The 19545-nt window shown below is 37.0% G+C and overlaps 1 protein-coding gene and 1 long non-coding RNA gene across 2 annotated transcripts in view; one reads left to right on the top strand and one right to left on the bottom strand.

The window, feature by feature from the left end:
- The window catches only part of LOC124283493 (protein fantom-like), a 70121-nt gene that overhangs the window by 10803 nt on the left and 39773 nt on the right, over positions 1-19545 (bottom strand). Inside the window, exons 27-32 of the mRNA XM_046719558.1 lie at positions 18514-18591; positions 12097-12231; positions 9564-9617; positions 5847-5875; positions 4610-4652; positions 2430-2632 (exon numbers count right to left, since the gene is read on the bottom strand). Coding sequence (XP_046575514.1) covers positions 2430-2632; positions 4610-4652; positions 5847-5875; positions 9564-9617; positions 12097-12231; positions 18514-18591 — 542 coding nt within the window. The remainder of the gene's footprint in view (positions 1-2429; positions 2633-4609; positions 4653-5846; positions 5876-9563; positions 9618-12096; positions 12232-18513; positions 18592-19545) is intronic.
- On the top strand, positions 957-1566 carry LOC124283468. Its single transcript, XR_006900352.1, has 2 exons — positions 957-1277; positions 1486-1566. It is a non-coding gene; the product is annotated as an uncharacterized LOC124283468 (long non-coding RNA).

Below are 19545 nucleotides of genomic sequence, written 5' to 3'. Positions count from 1 at the left end.
CGGTAGAGCCATACACATCGAAGCGGCCAACTCTTTGGACACAGACTCATTCATACATGCCTTGCGCGTCCGCTTTATAGCAATTACCATCGTGGACCTGTCAAAGAAATATGGTGTGACAATGGCACCAACTTCATTGGAGCTGCCAGAGAATTGAAAGAAGCACTAGCAGAACTTGATCAAAACAGCATCCACTCTCACCTACTGCAAAGCCAACATCGACTGGAAGTTTAACCGCCATCAGCCAGTCACATGGAAGCGAATTGTTGGCACGCATGATAGGTTCTGTGCGAAGATTCTATCTCCCATGCTGTATGAGTTCGGGGACCGTTTGGATGTGAAGCATACCGTACACCTGCTATCTTGAGTAGAAGCCATCGTCAACTCCGTCCACTCACCACAGTTTCCAGTGACGCCACTGACCTGAACCCCTAACGCCAAACCATTTGCTCATGATAAAATCCAACGTTTTCATCGGCTCCACAAGGTAAATTTCAATGTGATGATGTCTACATCGTCCGGAGATGGAGAAGGATTCAGTATCTACAAATGTATTTTTGGACAAGGTGGAGGAAAGAATACCTGTATTCCCTACAAGAGAGACAAAAATGGAGTACACCAAAACGCAACATTGAAATAGATGACATTGTACTCATCAAGGATGAAAATGCACACAGATCATGCTGGCCCATGGGACGAGTGATCAAAGTTGAGCCAGACAAACAGGGCTTTGTGAGAAGTGTGATACTGAAAACTCAAAGTACAGAACTGCGCAGACCTGTACACAAACTAGTACTATTACTTCCAAAGACGAGTGAAAGATATGCTGATGAGTGAAATTTTGTGAAAATTGACATTGTGTATGAATATATGGCCAAAGTTATGGGCTGTATGGATCATTGTTTCTGCATTGTGAGAAGTTTGTTAAACAATGTTGTTTAAGAGGCCGAGTGTGTTGATGCAGAAAAAATGTTCACTCCAATTAGTTTATAATTTCATGCACTAAAGATATTTGTTGTCAAAAGGTTATATTTTTATGTTGCAAAGTACAAAGTTCTAAAATAGTGTAGTAATTTTCATTGTAAAATTTAGTTCAGATGAGGTTCAGAAAGTCTAGCTTGGCTATAACTGTTATTAGTTTTCCAAAAAGTATTATCATGATTGTCATAACAGATTACTTCCCCTTATTGTGAGTGTTGCTCTTCATCAGAGCACATGGCTTGTCACTGCCTCCATGTTGGAGACATTCAGCTGTTGTAGTTGGCATGAACACAAATGTGAGTAGCATTGTTTGCTATTGTAATATATTTCAAGGCATAATAAGGTAATATTATTTGAAGGTTTTGTTAATTGTACATTTTATTCATTTATCTTGTAACTGTTAATTTGAAGTAATTTACTTAGACTTGTCATGTAGTTTGAGTGTTAGGAATAATTGAGTGTTAGGAATAATTTACTTAGCAAGTCTGTATTTCTGCATTGTAGTTTTCTGAACCTCACCAAGCCAAAGAAAGAAGTCAAAGTGAAATTGAACGTATACCAGAATAAATTATTGGTGCGAGTAAAGAATTTTTGTGTCTTGCATCCACAACGGTATCAATCTATCAAGGTATCTAATGTGGGTAAGTCACTGTTCAAGCCATCCATCACGGTATCAATCTATCAAGGTATCTAAGGTGGGTAAGTCACTGTTCAAGCCATCCATCATGGTATCAATCTATCAAGGTATCTAAGGTTGGTAAGTCACTGTTCAAGCCATCTATCACGGTATCAATCTATCAAGGTATCTAAGGTTGGTAAGTCACTGTTCCAGCCATCTATCACGGTATCAATCTATCAAGGTATCTAAGGTGGGTAAGTCATTATTCAAGCCATCTAGCATGGTATCAATCTATCAAGGTATCTAATGTGGGTAAGTCACTGTTCAAGCCATCTATAACGGTATCAATACAGAGATGCCAACCCCAATGTGTTGCAAATAGTAGTTTCAAGGATCAAAATTAGTAGTTTGACCATAAAATTAGTAGTCAACTAAATACTCAAAATCATGATGGATTCTGGGAAAGATAATATGACACTAATCAAGAGTGAAGCTTTAATTTCAAATACCTCCAATAACAGATTTCCAAATTATCAGCATTACATTTCTTCTTGTCGTCTCTTTTTGGCGAAAATGTACTTAATCGACAAAAATATATGTGCAATCTTATTGGCGTAGTTTGAGGCTAAAATTTGTAGCGACTACAATAAGATCATAGAGGTTGGCATCTCTGTCAATGGTAGGGTACTCACTCTTCAAACAGTCTATCATGGTTTCAATATGGTACTCACTGTTCAAGCTGTATCATGGTTTCAATATGATACTCACTGTTCAAGCTGTCTATCATGGTTTCAATATGGTGTCACAGTATCAATGGTAGGGTACTTACTGGCTTGGAGGCTCTGATTTTCCTCTTGGATGGCAGTGACTTCATCATCACAAGCCCTTCACTGTCTGACTCTATCTTTATTGGCTCGGACTCGGACTCCGACACCTTCTCTGATGGTGGCGAGGAGTGTACCTCGGGCTGTGTTTCTGTCAGTGTGTTGCCCTGACTCTCCAGTTCTTCCGTGATCTCTTCATCAATTGAACCTGTCGACACATATTTCCAATGCAGGAGTGTTTACAATGGTCAAGGAAATTCTTTTGGCCAAGAACATGAGTAATTAGAAGCAGACGTGACACAGAAAGAAAAAATGGAGAAGACGTGACAGTTGCAGGCAAGCAAAGACAAAACTTACTCTGTATTAATGAGTCCGATGGTTTTAATGCCATGTGGAATCAACACTGTTCCCATTATATAACAGCATGTCAGCTGAATGTGGGAGGACAGACCAAAGTGACAGGTGCTTAAAATGTTTACCAAATTTAAAAAAAATAAATAAAATGTTCGAGCAGAGGCATGGGGCATTAATAATAATTTATATTGCGTCTAACTCCACACTAGGTATGCTCACAGTGCTTACAATCAATAACACCGCACATTATTACCCCAGATAATCCAAGCTGCCTGTTAGGCGCTAGAAGGTTATAGTCACATGACTTTATCCAATGGGTACCCACTTTCCTGCTGGGTGAACAGAGGCAATTTTGAACAAACTCACTTGCCTAAGGTGAGACCACATGCATCACATGTGCTTCGTTGTGGGGCAGGACTGAAGTCCTAGAATCTCTTAGGAGTCAACACAGTCACCCATCCAAGGACTCTCTGAGCTCGACATGCTTAACATCACCGATCTGTGACCTGAGATTTGTGCACAGGACCACACGCCAACACATTCATACCACATTATCGAGTTACCCGGGAATAAAAAAACCCATTATAATTTTTCTAGTGTATCCAAATCCAAGGGACACAACTGCAGTGCCTCAGACAAATGGTCAACTTATTCACCCATATTGATAAAAGTGACCAAAATGTAGTAAGTGAGTGAGTGAGTTAAAGTTTATAGTCACAGCGGCAGTATTTCAGCCATATCGTGACTTAAGACAGTTAAGTTCATGACAAATGTGCAATTTTAAAAATCTGTCAACGAAGGACAGTAAAACCAACTAGTATATCACAGTAATAGGAAATGAAACTAGCGTATATCTCTAAAATAGGAATTCAAATTAGGACAATACAATATAAAATAAGGCTGAGGATCGCCAACAACTGAAGGTAGATCACCACTCTAGGGACCATGGGGACTTAAAGTACTTTGGCTACCTGCATGGACCCTAGCTGGATTTATACCATCCCTTCAGCCACTGGCGACTGTACTGATATTTAGCCATAATAAAACAAATATTCTATGATTAAACTGACTTGGGAAGTTTTGGGACTTACATACCCTCTCAGTAGGACCAAAATGTAGCAGTATCTTACCTCAAAATATCCTACCAGCATGTGACATCTACAGATGCCAAATGGATGGTAGACATGAGGACATGAGGAAGGTCACAAGGGAATTACTTTTCCACACACAACTTATTTGCAGAAAAATCATGTGATGCCAAAACTTACCACCATAATAAACATAAATTGCTCAGGGAATTTCATACACGTTCAGCCAGTCTAAACTGAGTCCGTCTTCTAAACTTACATATTTTCCAAAAGTATCACGTCGAACATCCACAGATATGAAACCATGAAACCATCTTATAGGTATGAGATATGAGTAGTAAGCAGATGACTTCACTCATGACCTTAGTGCTGTGATATTCCTGCTCAAGTATGATCTTGAGAATACACAAAATATGCATCAATTTGATGGCAAAATGGTGCAACATTAGGGTATGTCAGAAACATTTTAGAACTCATGCATGTCAGATACCTTTTACCTTACTTACAACTCACTTTAAAACCTAGCTAATGATTATTCACACATTACATGCATTTTGAAACTGCTAGTCATAAGATAAATGATACTTAATGGCTACCCGTCTCATAATCTCTGCTTGCAGTTGGCTTTCCTCTGTAACTTAGCATAAGGTGCCTGATTTGCTTCAGAGAGAATATCGTATACAAATGTACAAATCATCCCAGAATCTATAACTATCATTAGGGCACTAATCAACCTTACTGACCTTCATCTTCAAACATTGTGTCATCCATTGGCTTTGGCGAAGGCTGAAAACACAGACTCTGGCAGTGAGAAATCTAAATACAATCAACAGTGAATAACTATTTTATGACATAATGATATATCTCCTTTCTTTTATGACAAATACTCTGGACACATTAACACCAATGCCTCTTTTCAGAAGAGGAGTTTGGTTTGGGTTGTTTAACGCTGCACTCAGCAATATTCAACCTATATGATGTGTCAACCAAGTCAGAGCCTGACCACAAGATCCCGTTAGTCGCCTCTAATGATAAGCATAGGTTGCTGAAGACCAATCTCAATCCAGATCTTCACAGGTTAGAAGAGGAGTAACAATTCCCACATCATCTACCACAAACTGAGAACAGGATTTGTCTTGCTCACGAAACTCCAAACAACAGCTGAAACAGTGTTTGGCCTCATACAAGAAGGACCCTGATATATGGACTGTCATAAATAGACTGTCAGCTGGAAGGGATGTACTAAGGAACTAAGATGTTGGACTGTGTTTGAGGATAAAGTCAGATTGTGTGCTGGTGAGAAAACTACTTGGTCAAATATCATGAAAGGACAGTACAGTTAGATTGGCATCTATCTTTAGCATTGTTTCATTCCAGTTGATTTCAAAATGAGTGAGTGAGTTAAATTTTATGCCGCAGTCAGCAATATTCCAGCTATATGGCGGCGGTCTGTAAATAATCAAGTCTGGACCAGGCAATCCAGTGATCAACAGCATGAGCATCGATCTGCGCAATTGCGAATCGATGACATGTGTCAACCAAGTCAGCAAGCCTGACCACCCGATCCTGTTAGTCGCCGATTTCAAAATGATGACAAATGAAAATATACAAAACATATTGGAGATAACAAATGAGACAATTCTGGCATATCTACATCTGAAATCCTTAGAGCTAAAATCAAATTAACTGTGATATGAAAATACATGCTGAAGCTATATTTCTATGGTAAAATCCCTGTCCAACGGCATTCATTAAAAAATAACAGTCAAGTTATGTCATGATGGGGACACCAGATATAGGATCACAATACCATAGAAACAAACTCAGAAGTTTGGCATTATGAGCCAATGGCTTCACCACTGGGTTATCCTCATTAGTCAAAGTCAAAGATGCATATTGTATATTGTATCATTAAGAACTCTTATCTAACCTTAGCAAGCTTATTGACAAGAGGCAGCACAAGGAAATAAAAGTGCATACCTTAGGAGTTACCTCTCCAGCTTTGGAATCTGAAAGAAACCAAATAGTTTGTAGCGACAGTCATCCTCAAGATATTAAACACAATATCACTATTGTAGTGTTTTGCACACTGTAGGGTGTGGATTTAAGTCCTATTGAATATGTTCATTACTGTTATTATAAATAAATATCAATTCTTTTAAATATCAGCGCTTAAAAAGAGCTTTCATTTATTACAGATATCAATTGCCATTTACTTTAGTATGTTACCATATATCAGTTCAATTAATATGTTTCAGAAACGGTGTTTGTTCACACCAACAACATATTATCTATTTTACATTTTAAAACTTAACATTCCTTTATTTAACTCAATTTCATTACACCGATCTCCATCTGCAAAGAAAGGTTCACAAAACTGAAGACACCAGAGTACCGTAATGTTATTGTTCTAGTGCCGACATCTTGTGTTATAATCTTCTCATTAGTACAGTTAGTGAACAGCTACTCAAAGCAAACAGTCAATATATATACAAAAGGTGATTGAATACAAGAGCGTTGTCATATGTACGGTTAGTGATGTTACCAGAGACAATATTCATACAATACATGAAGCTATACACTGATTGTTGTAGACAGTCAACACAGCAGTGTTAGTGGTAAGCTAATGCCACGTTGTGTAGGGTGTTCCTATATCACCAGCAGCTGGGCATCCCCTGTTCTCTTCCCACAGAGGTTATTTGTCATATCTTCCGACGAACCTCTGTTCTAATACGCCATATTTCCTGTTTTTTGTAAAATCCCCTAGCCGCAAAAAAATCGCAACACAAATTATCTCCCTTCTTTCTATCCATCAGAACACGTTTTACATCGACTTAGATCCAACTTGACTAATGCAGGCAAATATGGGGCCACAAATATCCTTCCTCTGCCGGGGACTTGTGTTGATGTGACACATAAGACATTTAATGGCTAGCTTGTCTGTTGTCAACGAGAGGCAATGGAGACGCCATTGATCAGCCATTTCATGACTGAGTTCTGTCTAGAAGAAATGTTTGCGCATCGCGCATGGGAGGAGGTTCTAGTTTTCTCGAAGCATACGGAAATTACTGAGGCTTTGCAAATGATCACTATTGAAATAGCGTCGCTGATTGCACAACTAAATCTGATTGCAACCAATCACGAATCCTGAACGCTCGCACCATGAAAGGGCCGTATTAGAACAGAGGTATATACAGAGAAGATATGACAAGTGCCTCTGTGGGAAGAGAATGGGCATCCCTTGACCAGACAGGAGACATACATATATTGGATGATGATGGATGAAGTGAGCTTGATGATGTGTATTAGGAACAGATGTTTAATTTTATTGACGAAAACAAAATCATTAACGAAGGAAACAACCTCATCTGGAAAGATATTGAACCATGGGGTTGCAACTTGTCCTGCAACATTTCAAAGCAGTCTGTGACCAGCCACTTGTTCAAAGCCTGAGTGTAGTCAATTTCTGCTTGAAGTAGTAAGTTCAGTACTGGTAAATAGACGTTGACATATTAACACTTGTATGTGGTGATTATTATGCTAAGAGCCAAGTTCAGATCAGCAGTGTCAAATGTATTTGGCACATACTAGTATTCTGAAAAGTTCTGAACACATATTTGTTTCTTGTCTAAAGTCAGGCTCAGTAATATTTATGCACTATGATGTTGACCTATTGACCTATTCTGCACCCAGTGTCAGATTGATATTGTAAGCATGATCCAGTGCCTAGTTCAGCCTGCACGACACACTGTCTGCTTGCCAGCACTTCTCCTTGACATTATTTCATTTTTTTTTGTGTTATTATATGGGCAAAACTAGCAGAGCTTCCTAAACCTAACAGAAATTTATTAGACACAGGTCTCCTACAAGTGTCTCAGTTAACAGTCTTGCCCAACAACAAAGCACATGTGATACACGTGGTCTCACCTTAGGCCAGTGAGTTTGTTCAAACTTGCTTCTGTTCACCCAGCAGAAAATGGGTACCCGGTGGGATAAGCCATGTCACTATTAACCATCTAGTGCATCACAGGCAGCTTGGATTATCCGGGATAATAATTATCAGATTGTAGTGCTTTGTGTGTGCCCCTCCGTGGTGCGGAATTCAGCGCATAACAAATGCCCTTATTATAATATGGGCAATAATTAGCTGAGCTCACTAAAATGAACAGAAATTTACTAGACACAGGCTTACTACAAGTGGCTTAGCTGACAGATTGCAAGTTGCATCAAAGACCATGACCGAAACACCAAAGCTACAAAATGAATATTTGATTACTATAACAAAGTACATATATTTCAACACATCCCCTTCACCACAATATCTGCAATGTCTGTTAGCCGTATCCTTGAAGCTATGGCTGTACGGGGTTATTGCCAGCTGAGATCTATTACACATACCAACTTCCCAATGAATAAACACATATATAGTGTATAACAGGTACAAAGCTGTTTATACAAGCACTGAACATGCAGTATTAACTTGCACATAACAGTTAACACACTTAACTTATACATGTTAACATCATTTCATGCCATTCTTTGTTTATCAAAACAAAAAATCCTGAGATTTTGAAAAGAGTCATTGTAACAAAACTATTTGCAGTCAATTGTTTTCACTTTTACTGATGTTAGAGTTGACAGTGGTTTGAATCAAACATGCTTCAAACCATGTTGAACTGTTTTGTTCAATAGAACGCTTGCAATTACTGTATATTTATTTTTTGAGGACCCCCAAAAGCAGTCTGAAGAAGGGGTTGGCTTTTCTACAGGATACACTTATACACTTTTGTGAAACCTTTTCCGATGTCTGATCATGACGAAAAAATGAGCTTAAGATTGGGGACCCTTACCCTACGGAGCTCACCTGGAAACTTGACCATGTGCATGTCAACAAATGCAGCCAATTCAGATAGTTTTGTCAGCACAAACATATTAATAACAAGGTCCTTATGACATTTTATATACAGAATAATCTGCTGTCCATGCAACACTGACCATCACTTGGCATTCATAAATATTTGGCTATTCTAATGCTTTTGGTTGAAACTTAAAGTACTAGTTTGACATCAAAATACAGTAGTTTAAGTAAAAAGACAGATACATTTAGCTTCATATCTGTGTAACTGTAAAAATATCTGGTGAGCAATTTGAAAGGATTTGTGTTGTCAAACATGATAGATGAAATATTGACATAGCAACCACTTTAATAAATTTTTATATGACCAGTCTGAAATAGACAAAATTCCTGCTTGACAATGATACAAGAATCTGTATCAAACCATCGCACTCTCGTAATAAAGAAGTTGTTATCCATAAATTTGTCTGTTTTGTACTTCCCAGCTTCTGAAATGCCACTGAATGAAGTGACCAGTCTGAATTGCAGATTCTTGACATGCATTCCATGACACAAGATCATCTACCCAGGTGAGATAAAATTGGAGGTTCCTGAATTTTAGAAAAGACTACGCCATATATTGAAATCTAAACCAATCAATAAACAATGATGGCAATGAACATGATGAAATATGTACACAGCTGATGCTCTGAGGCTTGATTTTCAGCTGATTGACAGCTGATTGACGATGTCAGTTACATTATGTAGGACATCCAGGTGCTAGCGCAGCACATGAAGTGTTATTCATGCCCACGTTTATAACATATTGACTACAGGTGGGCCTGCGTGCACATGCTTCCTACCACTTCGGGATAATTGTGTCCGTGCCTTGGGTCTGGGGACGGGCTTTCGCTTGCCTAAAACAGGAGTTTACACTGACGTCATCAGAGACAAATAGCTTATTGATATGGAGGTGATTTCTCCCCTTTATCCCTCTTTCTTTCATCAATACAGATCAATGCATGATGCTGATTTTAGAGGAATTAGTTCGTGAGATCCACAGGCAATTCACAGAATCATTCATGGCAATTTGCCATGGTAACACTCACAAATACAGATATCACAGAGACTTGAATTTGTATGATATAAAAATTCATCGATAACGAGCTTGACACAAAACAGTTGCCTTTTATCAAAGAAGTACTAGTCACAAACTAATTCCTGAGTTAACCTTATAGAAGGCTCATATCCTCCGATTGATCTAGTCCCTGGATGTTAATAAAAGAAGCCCGAGACAGAGAAAATGAACTCACTTCTCAACAATTTGAGGCCAGAGCTTTAACTTGCTTTTGAATATTTCTAATTTTGGCCCAAAAATTCAGTTCTGCAGGTCAGAAAAAATACAACTTTTTCTTTTCTAATTTACTCTTGCAACTTTGTCATAGACTGCCCTGTTTAGAGCTTGAATATTAATAAAGTTGAAATTATATATTTTCTTATGCACATTTTATAATTCATAGTTATTGGTATTGGTATTGGTATGAAACCCTTATTTTCTAAATAGTATTTTCACATTTCATGTGGGAATTGGCAGATTGATACACAAATATTTAAAAAAAGTCGTACCTGAGGTAAATTTTACAAAAGTGACAACACCAAGAATGAGTGGATGAGTGAGTGAGTGAGTATGGTTTTATGCCGCTTTTAGCATTATTCCAGCAACATCACGGCAGGGGGACACCAGAAATGGGGCTTCACACATTGTACCCATGTGGGAATCACATCAAGAATGAAGATATGATGCTCAACATAATCTGACTTGAACCATCAGATATCAATAGTTGTGTGTAGATGATATCTTTGAAATAATATACTGCAGTGCAAATGATAAGTGAATATGATATATTTATGTCATTGTCAAGAAAGAGAAGAAATAATCTGAAAAATAAAATAGAAAAGAAAAAATTCATGACTCAGCATGAATATAACTACCCCCCATTCTTCTTCAAAAGCAATGGAGGAAGAACAAAACTAAAGTGATATATATAAGGTACAAATCAGATAAACATTAAAAATGTTGTGAATGAGTAGGGTACTCAACTACTTGATGGATGTAGGATTAACGCTTATTTCAAATGAAAAATATTGGACCCAATAACAATATTGCTGAACTGGTCATATTGGTATACCTGACATCGCCTAATAAAAATTTCAGGGTTAGAAATATAATTTTCAAAACCATGTGGCAACATAAAAATGTCAACAGTTGAGTTTATCTGGTGCCAGAGCAGAAATTTGTTGTGCTCTGTTTTCAGGAATCAACACAAATTCAAAGATGGAAATATTCCAATTAATTTCGAAACCTGAACCAAAGTCAGCCAGTCAGCTTCAGCTTTGCAAAAAATAATGCATTGAGAAGTTATGCAAAATGGGAAACAATTTATTTAATTCAATCATTCTAAAAACTGCAAAAGAATGACAGATGAAAAATAACTAAGGTATAAAAATTCTGTTAATAAGATGTGAAAACTGATTACATTTGATCAAACATGTTTCCCATTTTGATAGCATCTTCTCTGTACACAGTACCTATATCAAACTAAACCAGATGAAACTACAATGAACACTGAAATCTGAGAGAACCTGAAATAAAACTCTGTAATGGTGAATGTAAGGACAAAGACCTAGGGAACTATAGGTCGAGTGCAGAGTGTGAAACCTCAGTAATCCATGTATTACCTTCATTCTATCATGATAGATACCTGGCCCCATTCATTACCATAGCTACATACTGAGTTTAATTTGAAAGGCAACTAAAACAACCATCCTGTTAAAACCTCTCTTAGGCCTAAATTTTTTGTTGTTGTGGTTCCGATTACCAGACCGACCCTTGAATTCTGGTGCTGACCCTATTTTTTTAAGCGATATCAATAAAATAAGCTATCAGATGCCATTGTTTTTTCCCAGCACCCAGAGACATCGGTCATTCTGATAGAGAAAGTCAACATGATGACCGAAAGGTTGATTGAATAAACAATTACACTTTGATAAATGTGTTATTAGTTTTGTACTTAACTTCTAAAAATGTAAAAAAAAATGTAAAAAATCCTACCTACCTACCTACCCTAAAGAAAGAGTGTAATCGGAACCACAACATTTTTTTATTTGTCCTTATTAGCTGGATGCATTTTGTACTAAGATGGATATTGGGAAGATACTTCGGTAAAACGCTTTAGTTGCAAATGGGTCCAGGATAATAATCAATGTGGATAATAATCAATGTAGAATGATGATAATACCCTGGATAGTCGAGGGTGGAGTACGGGCTGAGCGTGCAGATAACTATGAGACTTCTGCTAACTCAAGCGGGGGACGTAAGCAGCTACAGTTGGTTACCTTCCTCCGACCCCGATTCAATCATCATGTGACGATTACGGGGGAAGGGGGAGGGTTTCGGCTGAAGCTCCTCCCCCTCGGTGTCATCCTCTGTGGTCACATGACCTCCACGATGATCCTGTGAGTCTAGGGGGACTATAAGACGTGAAGGGACGTAACTTTAGAGCTTATTAGTTATACAAAATATCATCATTGATAACATCTAGTATCCCATATCAAGTGAATGTTAAGCATTAAAAGCATCACAGCACAGCAACGTCTTTGAAGGTATCACTAGGATTTAAGAATTCAAAGTAATCCCGAAACACAAACATTAGGAACTATATTCATACAGGTTTCACACACAGGGTATCATTTTATCATGCAGATGATACATCCTCAAAAACCAGGTCACGGTGGACATTAACAATGAAACAGTATCCATGGTAATAATTGTATACACAAATTAAGATGAGGAAGTAGATGTGTCTTCAATATGCTTAGAGATGAAAAAAATATTAAAATCATTCTAGTTAGTAATATCAAGTCAATTAGTCTAACTGTGCCTAAATGTGACTAGTCTAAAATTTTGGAAGAGAAAAAATTATACCAAAAATTAGGATTCTGTATACCTTGTATCTTTCAAGTGTTAATAAAAACTGATTACATTTTCAGGAACCTTTTTCATGATCATTTTACATTTTAGATAACTGAATATATTGGAAACAAAACATAGATTCTGGTCGCAATTTTAAAAAGTGTAGTATCATTTACAAAACAATATTCCAAACAAAAAAAATTGATAACATTAACAGAAATTCTGCATGATGTAGTCAACATGATGCATATTCAGTGTTGGTAGTTTTCTGCTCAGAATATAGAGATTGTAATGGTCTCTTTGGATAATAAAGTACTATTTTTATCTGGTCCTCCCTTTAATGTCACCTTAAGCTGGCAAGGTTTGTACAGATACAAAACAACTTCATTCAAGGACTTTTCAAGATTTCTCATGGTTTCACATGTCATTTTGAAGGCCTTTTTTAACTGGGTTATTAGCCCCTGTCTGTCAATACATACATTAGTTGTAAGACCGAAAATGAAAAATATTTTCACCATAAAAAATACATTAATCATGGTCTTTGGCAGACCAATCTATAAATCACCTCAAACTTTTAATACATATGTTATTTTGTACAAATACAAGGTCTTTCATGCATTTGCTTATTTTCAAGGTTACACTAAAAGAAATATGCTTTTCAAGAGGGACCTTAGGTACCGTTCAAGCCTGTATGAAGTTTGCCTGGTTTCTGAGGATGAAAGGGTATTAACAGATCATGCAACATGCATTTTAGCATTTTGAGATTATTCATTTCCAAAAGAGAATGCAAAGTTCAAATTACACAGAATGCAAGGTCAAATTACACAGCACCTCAAAATGGATGTGCGTTGAGAGACTTGGCGGAGAGAGTTACGACACACAACACCTAACTTACTCTCAAGATCCTCCTCACTGGGGTGCAGGTACCTCAGTGGGTGGCACTTCCTCCTCCTCACCACCTCTAGACTCTACCTCTGTTACCATGGTTACACAGTCTTGTTAGTAATATCATTAAGTATCAACATAGAACTTCACACTTCCCAAATATTCAAATGTTTGTGGACCAAATGCATTTTCTTCAGCATTCAATAACTGGACTCAAGAAGGATGAAATTTATGTAGAGATGTTCTTGACAGCTCATCAATAGATCTTGGAAATCAGATCTTGAGTCGCCCTCACTGATACAAGAATCTGAGGTCATCCATTACTGCATCCACTTCCACAAAGCCGCATCACAGCTCCACAACAATTAATAAACATAAGTATGAGAGTTCACGATCATCGTGGCTTAAGATAAGCTTTGTGCAAGCTGAGCCCTGGTCATATCAGAATGACCTTTTAGCGAACTTTGACTGACCAATGAAATTACTCACAAAAGCAGCTTTCGAGCTTTTACATTTACAGCACTAGTTTCAAAATGGTTTTAGACTCCAGACTAAGCTTTGAATAATATTTTTGACAAAGTTCTTGATTAAAAAATAATTCTAGGCGGTCTAATAGGTTGCCCAGACTGGTACCGCAATACTCTAAGTAATAAAGAAGTTGTTATCCATAAATTCTGTCTGTTTTGTACTTCCCAGCTTCTGAAATGCCACTGAATGGAAGTGACTAGCTCTGAATTGCAGATTCTGACATGCATCCATGACACAAGATCATCTACCCAGGTGAGATAAAAATTGGAGGTTCCTGAATTTTAGAAAAGACTTCTGCCCATATATTGAAATCTAAACCAATCAATAAAACAATGATGGCAATGAACATGATGAAATATGTACACAGCTGATGCTCTGAGGCTTTGGATTTTCAGCTGATTGACAGCTGATTGGACGCCAAGTGTCAGTTACATTATGTAGACATCCAGGTGCTAGCGAAAGCAAGTGAAGTGTTATTCATGCCCACGCTTATAACATCATATTGACTACAGGGTTGTCCTGCGTGCACATGCTTCCTACCACTTCGGGATAATTGTGTCCGTGCCTTGGGTCTGGGGACGGGCTTTCGCTTGCCTAAAACAGGAGTTTACACTGACGTCATGAGAGACAAATAGCTTATTGATATGGAGGTGATTTCTCCCCTTTATCCCTCTTTCTTTCATCAATACAGATCAATGCATGATGCTGATTTTAGAGGAATTAGTTCGTGAGATCCACAGGCAATTCACAGAATCATTCATGGCAATTTGCCATGGTAACACTCACAAATACAGATATCACAGAGACTTGAATTTGTATGATATAAAATTCATCGATAACACAGCTTGACACAAGTACTAGTCACAAACTAATTCCTGAGTTAACCTTATAGAAGGCTCATATCCTCCGATTGATCTAGTCCCTGGATGTTAATAAAAGAAGCCCGAGACAGAGAAAATGAACTCACTTCTCAACAATTTGAGGCCAGAGCTTTAACTTGCTTTTTGAATATTTCTAATTTTGGCCCCAAAATTCAGTTCTGCAGGTCAGAAAAATACAACTTTTTTCTTTTCTAATTTACTCTTGCAATTTGTCATAGACTGCCCTGTTTAGAGCTTGAATATTAATAAAGTTGAAATTATATATTTTCTTATACACATTTTTATAATTCATGGTTATTGGTATGAAAACCCTCAGCTTTTCATTTTCTAAATTGTATTTTCACATTTCATGTGGGAATTGGCAGATTGATACACAAATATTTAAAAAAGTCTGACCTGAGGTAAATTTTACAAAAGTGACAACACCAAGAATGAGTGAGTGAGTGAGTATGGTTTATGCCGCTTATAGCAATATTCCAGCAATATCCCGGCAGGGGACACCAGAAATGGGCTTCACACATTGTACCCATGTGGGGAATCACACCAAGAATGAAGATATGATGCTCAACATAATCTGACTTAAACCATCAGATATCAATAGTAGTGTGTAGATGATACCTTTGAAATAATATACTGCAGTGCAAATGATAAGTGAATATGATATATTTATGTCATTGTCAAGAAAGAGAAGAAATAATCTGAAAAATAAAATAGAAAAAGAAAAATTCATGACTCAGCATGAATATAACTACCCCCATTCTTCTTCAAAAGCAATAGAGGAACAACAAAACTAAAGTGATATATATAAGGTACAAATCAGATAAATATTAAAAATGTTGCTTATTTCAAATGAAAAATATTGGACCCAATAACAATATTGCTGAACTGGTCATATTGGTATACCTGACAATGCCTAATAAAAATTCAGGGTTAGAAATTTAATTTTCAAAACCATGTGGCAACTTTTATAAAAATGTCAACAGCTGAGTTTATCGGGTGCCAGAGCAGAAATTTGTTGTGCTCTGTTTTCAGGAATCAACACAAATTCAAAGATGGAAATATTCCAATTAATTTCGAAACCTGAACCAAAGTCAGCAAGTCAGCCTCAGCTTTGCAAAAAATAATGCTTTGAGAAGTTATGCAAAATGGGAAACAATTTATTTAATTCAATCATTCTAAAAACTGCAAAAGAATGACAGATGAAAAATAACTAAGGTATAAAAATTCTGTTAATAAGATGTGAAAACTGATTACATTTGATCAAACATGTTTCCCATTTTGATAGCATCTTCTCTGTACACAGTACCTATATCAAACTAAACCAGATGAAACTACAATGAACACTGAAATCTGAGACAACCTGAAATAAAACTCTGTAAAGGTGAATGTAAGGACAAAGACCTTCTAGGGAACTATAGGTCGAGTGCAGAGTGTGAAACCTCAGTAATCCATTGTATTACCTTCATTCTATCATGATAGATACCTGGCCCCATTCATTACCATAGCTACATACTGAGTTTAATTTGAAAGGCAACTAAAAACAACCATCCTGTTAAAAACCTCTTAGGCCTTAAAAAAAAAAAATGTTGTGGTTCCCATTACCCGACCGACCCTTGAATTCTGGTGCCGACCCTATTTTTTTTAAGCGATATGAATAAAATAAGCTATCAGATGCCATTGTTTGTTCCCAGCACCGAGAGACTTTAGTCATTCTGATAGAGAAAGTCAACATGATGTCCGAAAGCTTGATTGAATAAACAATTACACTTTGATAAATGTGTTATTAGTTTTTAAAAAAATAAATGTAAAAAATCCTACCTTAAAGAGGTGTAATCGGAACCACAACATTTTTTTTATTTGTCCTTATTAGCTGGATGCATTTTGTACTAAGATGGATATTGGGAAGATACTTCGGTAAAACGCTTTAGTTGCAAATGGGTCCAGGATAATAATCAATGTGGATAATAATCAATGTAGAATGATGATAATACCCTGGATAGTCGAGGGTGGAGTACGGGCTGAGCGTGCAGATAACTATGAGACTTCTGCTAACTCAAGCGGGGGACGTAAGCAGCTACAGTTGGTTACCTTCCTCCGACTCGACCAATCATCATGTGACGACATGGGGAGGGGAGGGTTTCGCTGAAGCTCCTCCCCTCGTGTCATCCTCTGTGGTCACATGACCTCCACGATGATCCTGTGAGTCTAGGGGGACTATAAGACGTGAAGGGACGTAACTTTAGAGCTTATTAGTTATACAAAATATCATCATTGATAACATCTAGTATCCCATATCAAGTGAATGTTAAGCATTAAAAGCATCACAGCACAGCAACGTCTTTGAAGGTATCACTAGGATTTAAGAATTCAAAGTAATCCCGAAACACAAACATTAGGAACTATATTCATACAGGTTTCACACACAGGGTATCATTTTATCATGCAGATGATACATCCTCAAAAACCAGGTCACGGTGGACATTAACAATGAAACAGTATCCATGGTAATAATTGTATACACAAATTAAGATGAGGAAGTAGATGTGTCTTCAATATGCTTAGAGATGAAAAATATTAAAATCATTCTAGTTAGTAATATATAAATTAGTCTACTGTGCCTAAATGTGACTAGTCTAAAATTTTGGAAAGAAAAATTATACCAAGAAATTAGGATTCTGTATACCTTGTATCTTTCAAGTGTTAATAAAAACTGATTACATTTTCAGGAACCTTTTTCATGATCATTTACATTTTAGATAACTGAATATATTGGAAACAAAAACATAGATTCTGGTCGCAATTTTTAAAAATTAGTATCATTTACAAAACAATATTCCAAACAAAAATTGATAACATTAACAGAAATTCTGCATGATGTAGTCAACATGATGCATATTCAGTGTTGGTAGTTTTCTGCTCAGAAGATAGAGATTGTAATGGTCTCTTTGGATAATAAAGTACTATTTTATCTGGTCCTCCCTTTTATGTCACCTTCGCTGGCAAGGTTTGTACAGATACAAAACAACTTCATTCAAGGACTTTTCAAGATTTCTCATGGTTTTCACATGTCATTTTGAAGGCCTTTTTAACTGGGTTATTAGCCCCTGTCTGTCAATACATACATTAGTTGTAAGACCGAAAATGAAAAATATTTTCACCATAAAAAAATACATTAATCATGGTCTTTGGCAGACCAATCTATAAATCACACTCAAACTTTTTAATACATATGTTATTTTGTACAAATACAAGGTCTTTCATGCATTTGCTTATTTTCAAGGTTACACTAAAAGAAATACGCTTTTCAAGAGGGACCTTAAAGGCCGTTCAAGCCTGTATGAAGTTTGCCTGGTTTCTGAGGATGAAAGGGTATTAACAGATCATGCAACATGCATTTTTAGCATTTTTGAGATTATTCATTTCCAAAAGAGAATGCAAGTTCAAATTACACAGAATGCAAGGTCAAATTACACAGCACCTCAAAATGGATGTGCTTGAGAGACTTGGCGGAGAGAGTTACCACGACACACAACACACCTAACTTACTCTCAAGATCCTCCTCACTGGGTGCCGGTACCTCAGTGGGTGGCACTTCCTCCTCCTCACCACCTCTAGACTCTACCTCTGTTACCATGGTTACACAGTCTTGTTAGTAATATCATTAAGTATCAACATAGAACTTCACACTTCCCAAATATTCAAATGTTTGTGGACCAAATGCATTTTCTTCAGCATTCAATAACTGGACTCAAAGAAGGATGAAATTTATGTAGAGATGTTCTGACAGCTCATCAATAGATCTTGGAAATCAGATCTTAGTGCGCCTCACTGATACAAGAATCTGAGGTCATCCATTACTGCATCCACTTCCACAAAGCGATCTCAGCGCTACAACAATTGTAAACATAAGTATGAGAGTTACGATCATCGTAGCGCTAAGATCGCTTTGTGCAAGCAGGCCCTGGTCATATCAGAATGACCTTTAACTTAACTTTGACTGACCAATGAAATTACTTCACAAAAGCAGCTTTCTTGAGCTTTACATTTACAGCACTAGTTTCAAAATGGTTTTCGACTCCAGACTAAGCTTTGAATAATATTTTGACAAAGTTCTTGATTAAAAAATAATTCTAGACGGTCTAATAGATTGCCCAGACTGTACGGCAATACTCCCTAAGGACTATGGAAAGTCTCTTTCATTTCACCTGCTTATTTGGGTGAAGCAAGAGAAAGACAATGAAATATACCATGTTACCCACTCAAAATCCCTTTCAAGACCCATTCAACACGATCAGACTGTCACTTTTTCGATCTGGTGTTTACTCAGCTGATTGGTTGGACAAAAGTTCTTATGATGTGACTTTTAATGGATGTCCTCAAATATTTGTTTAAACAGTAGCGAGAACTAAGATCTGATTTAAATTAGATTAGACAATCTAGTCATAGACTGAACTAGAGAGGATGGACATTATGACAATTGTTTTTTTCCCAAGTACCAGATTTTGAAAATTTCTCTTTTGATGATATCCATTCAATGTCCAAGAAAATGGACATATTAGATACCCTGTTACTTGTTTC

Source organism: Haliotis rubra, unplaced genomic scaffold, assembly GCF_003918875.1.
Source record: "Haliotis rubra isolate DU_JTF1 unplaced genomic scaffold, ASM391887v1 Scf317, whole genome shotgun sequence".
In the NCBI taxonomy this organism is placed as follows: Eukaryota; Metazoa; Mollusca; class Gastropoda; order Lepetellida; family Haliotidae; genus Haliotis; species Haliotis rubra.
Note: the sequence above shows the minus strand (reverse complement) of the source record. Positions and strands in the feature narration are given on the sequence as shown.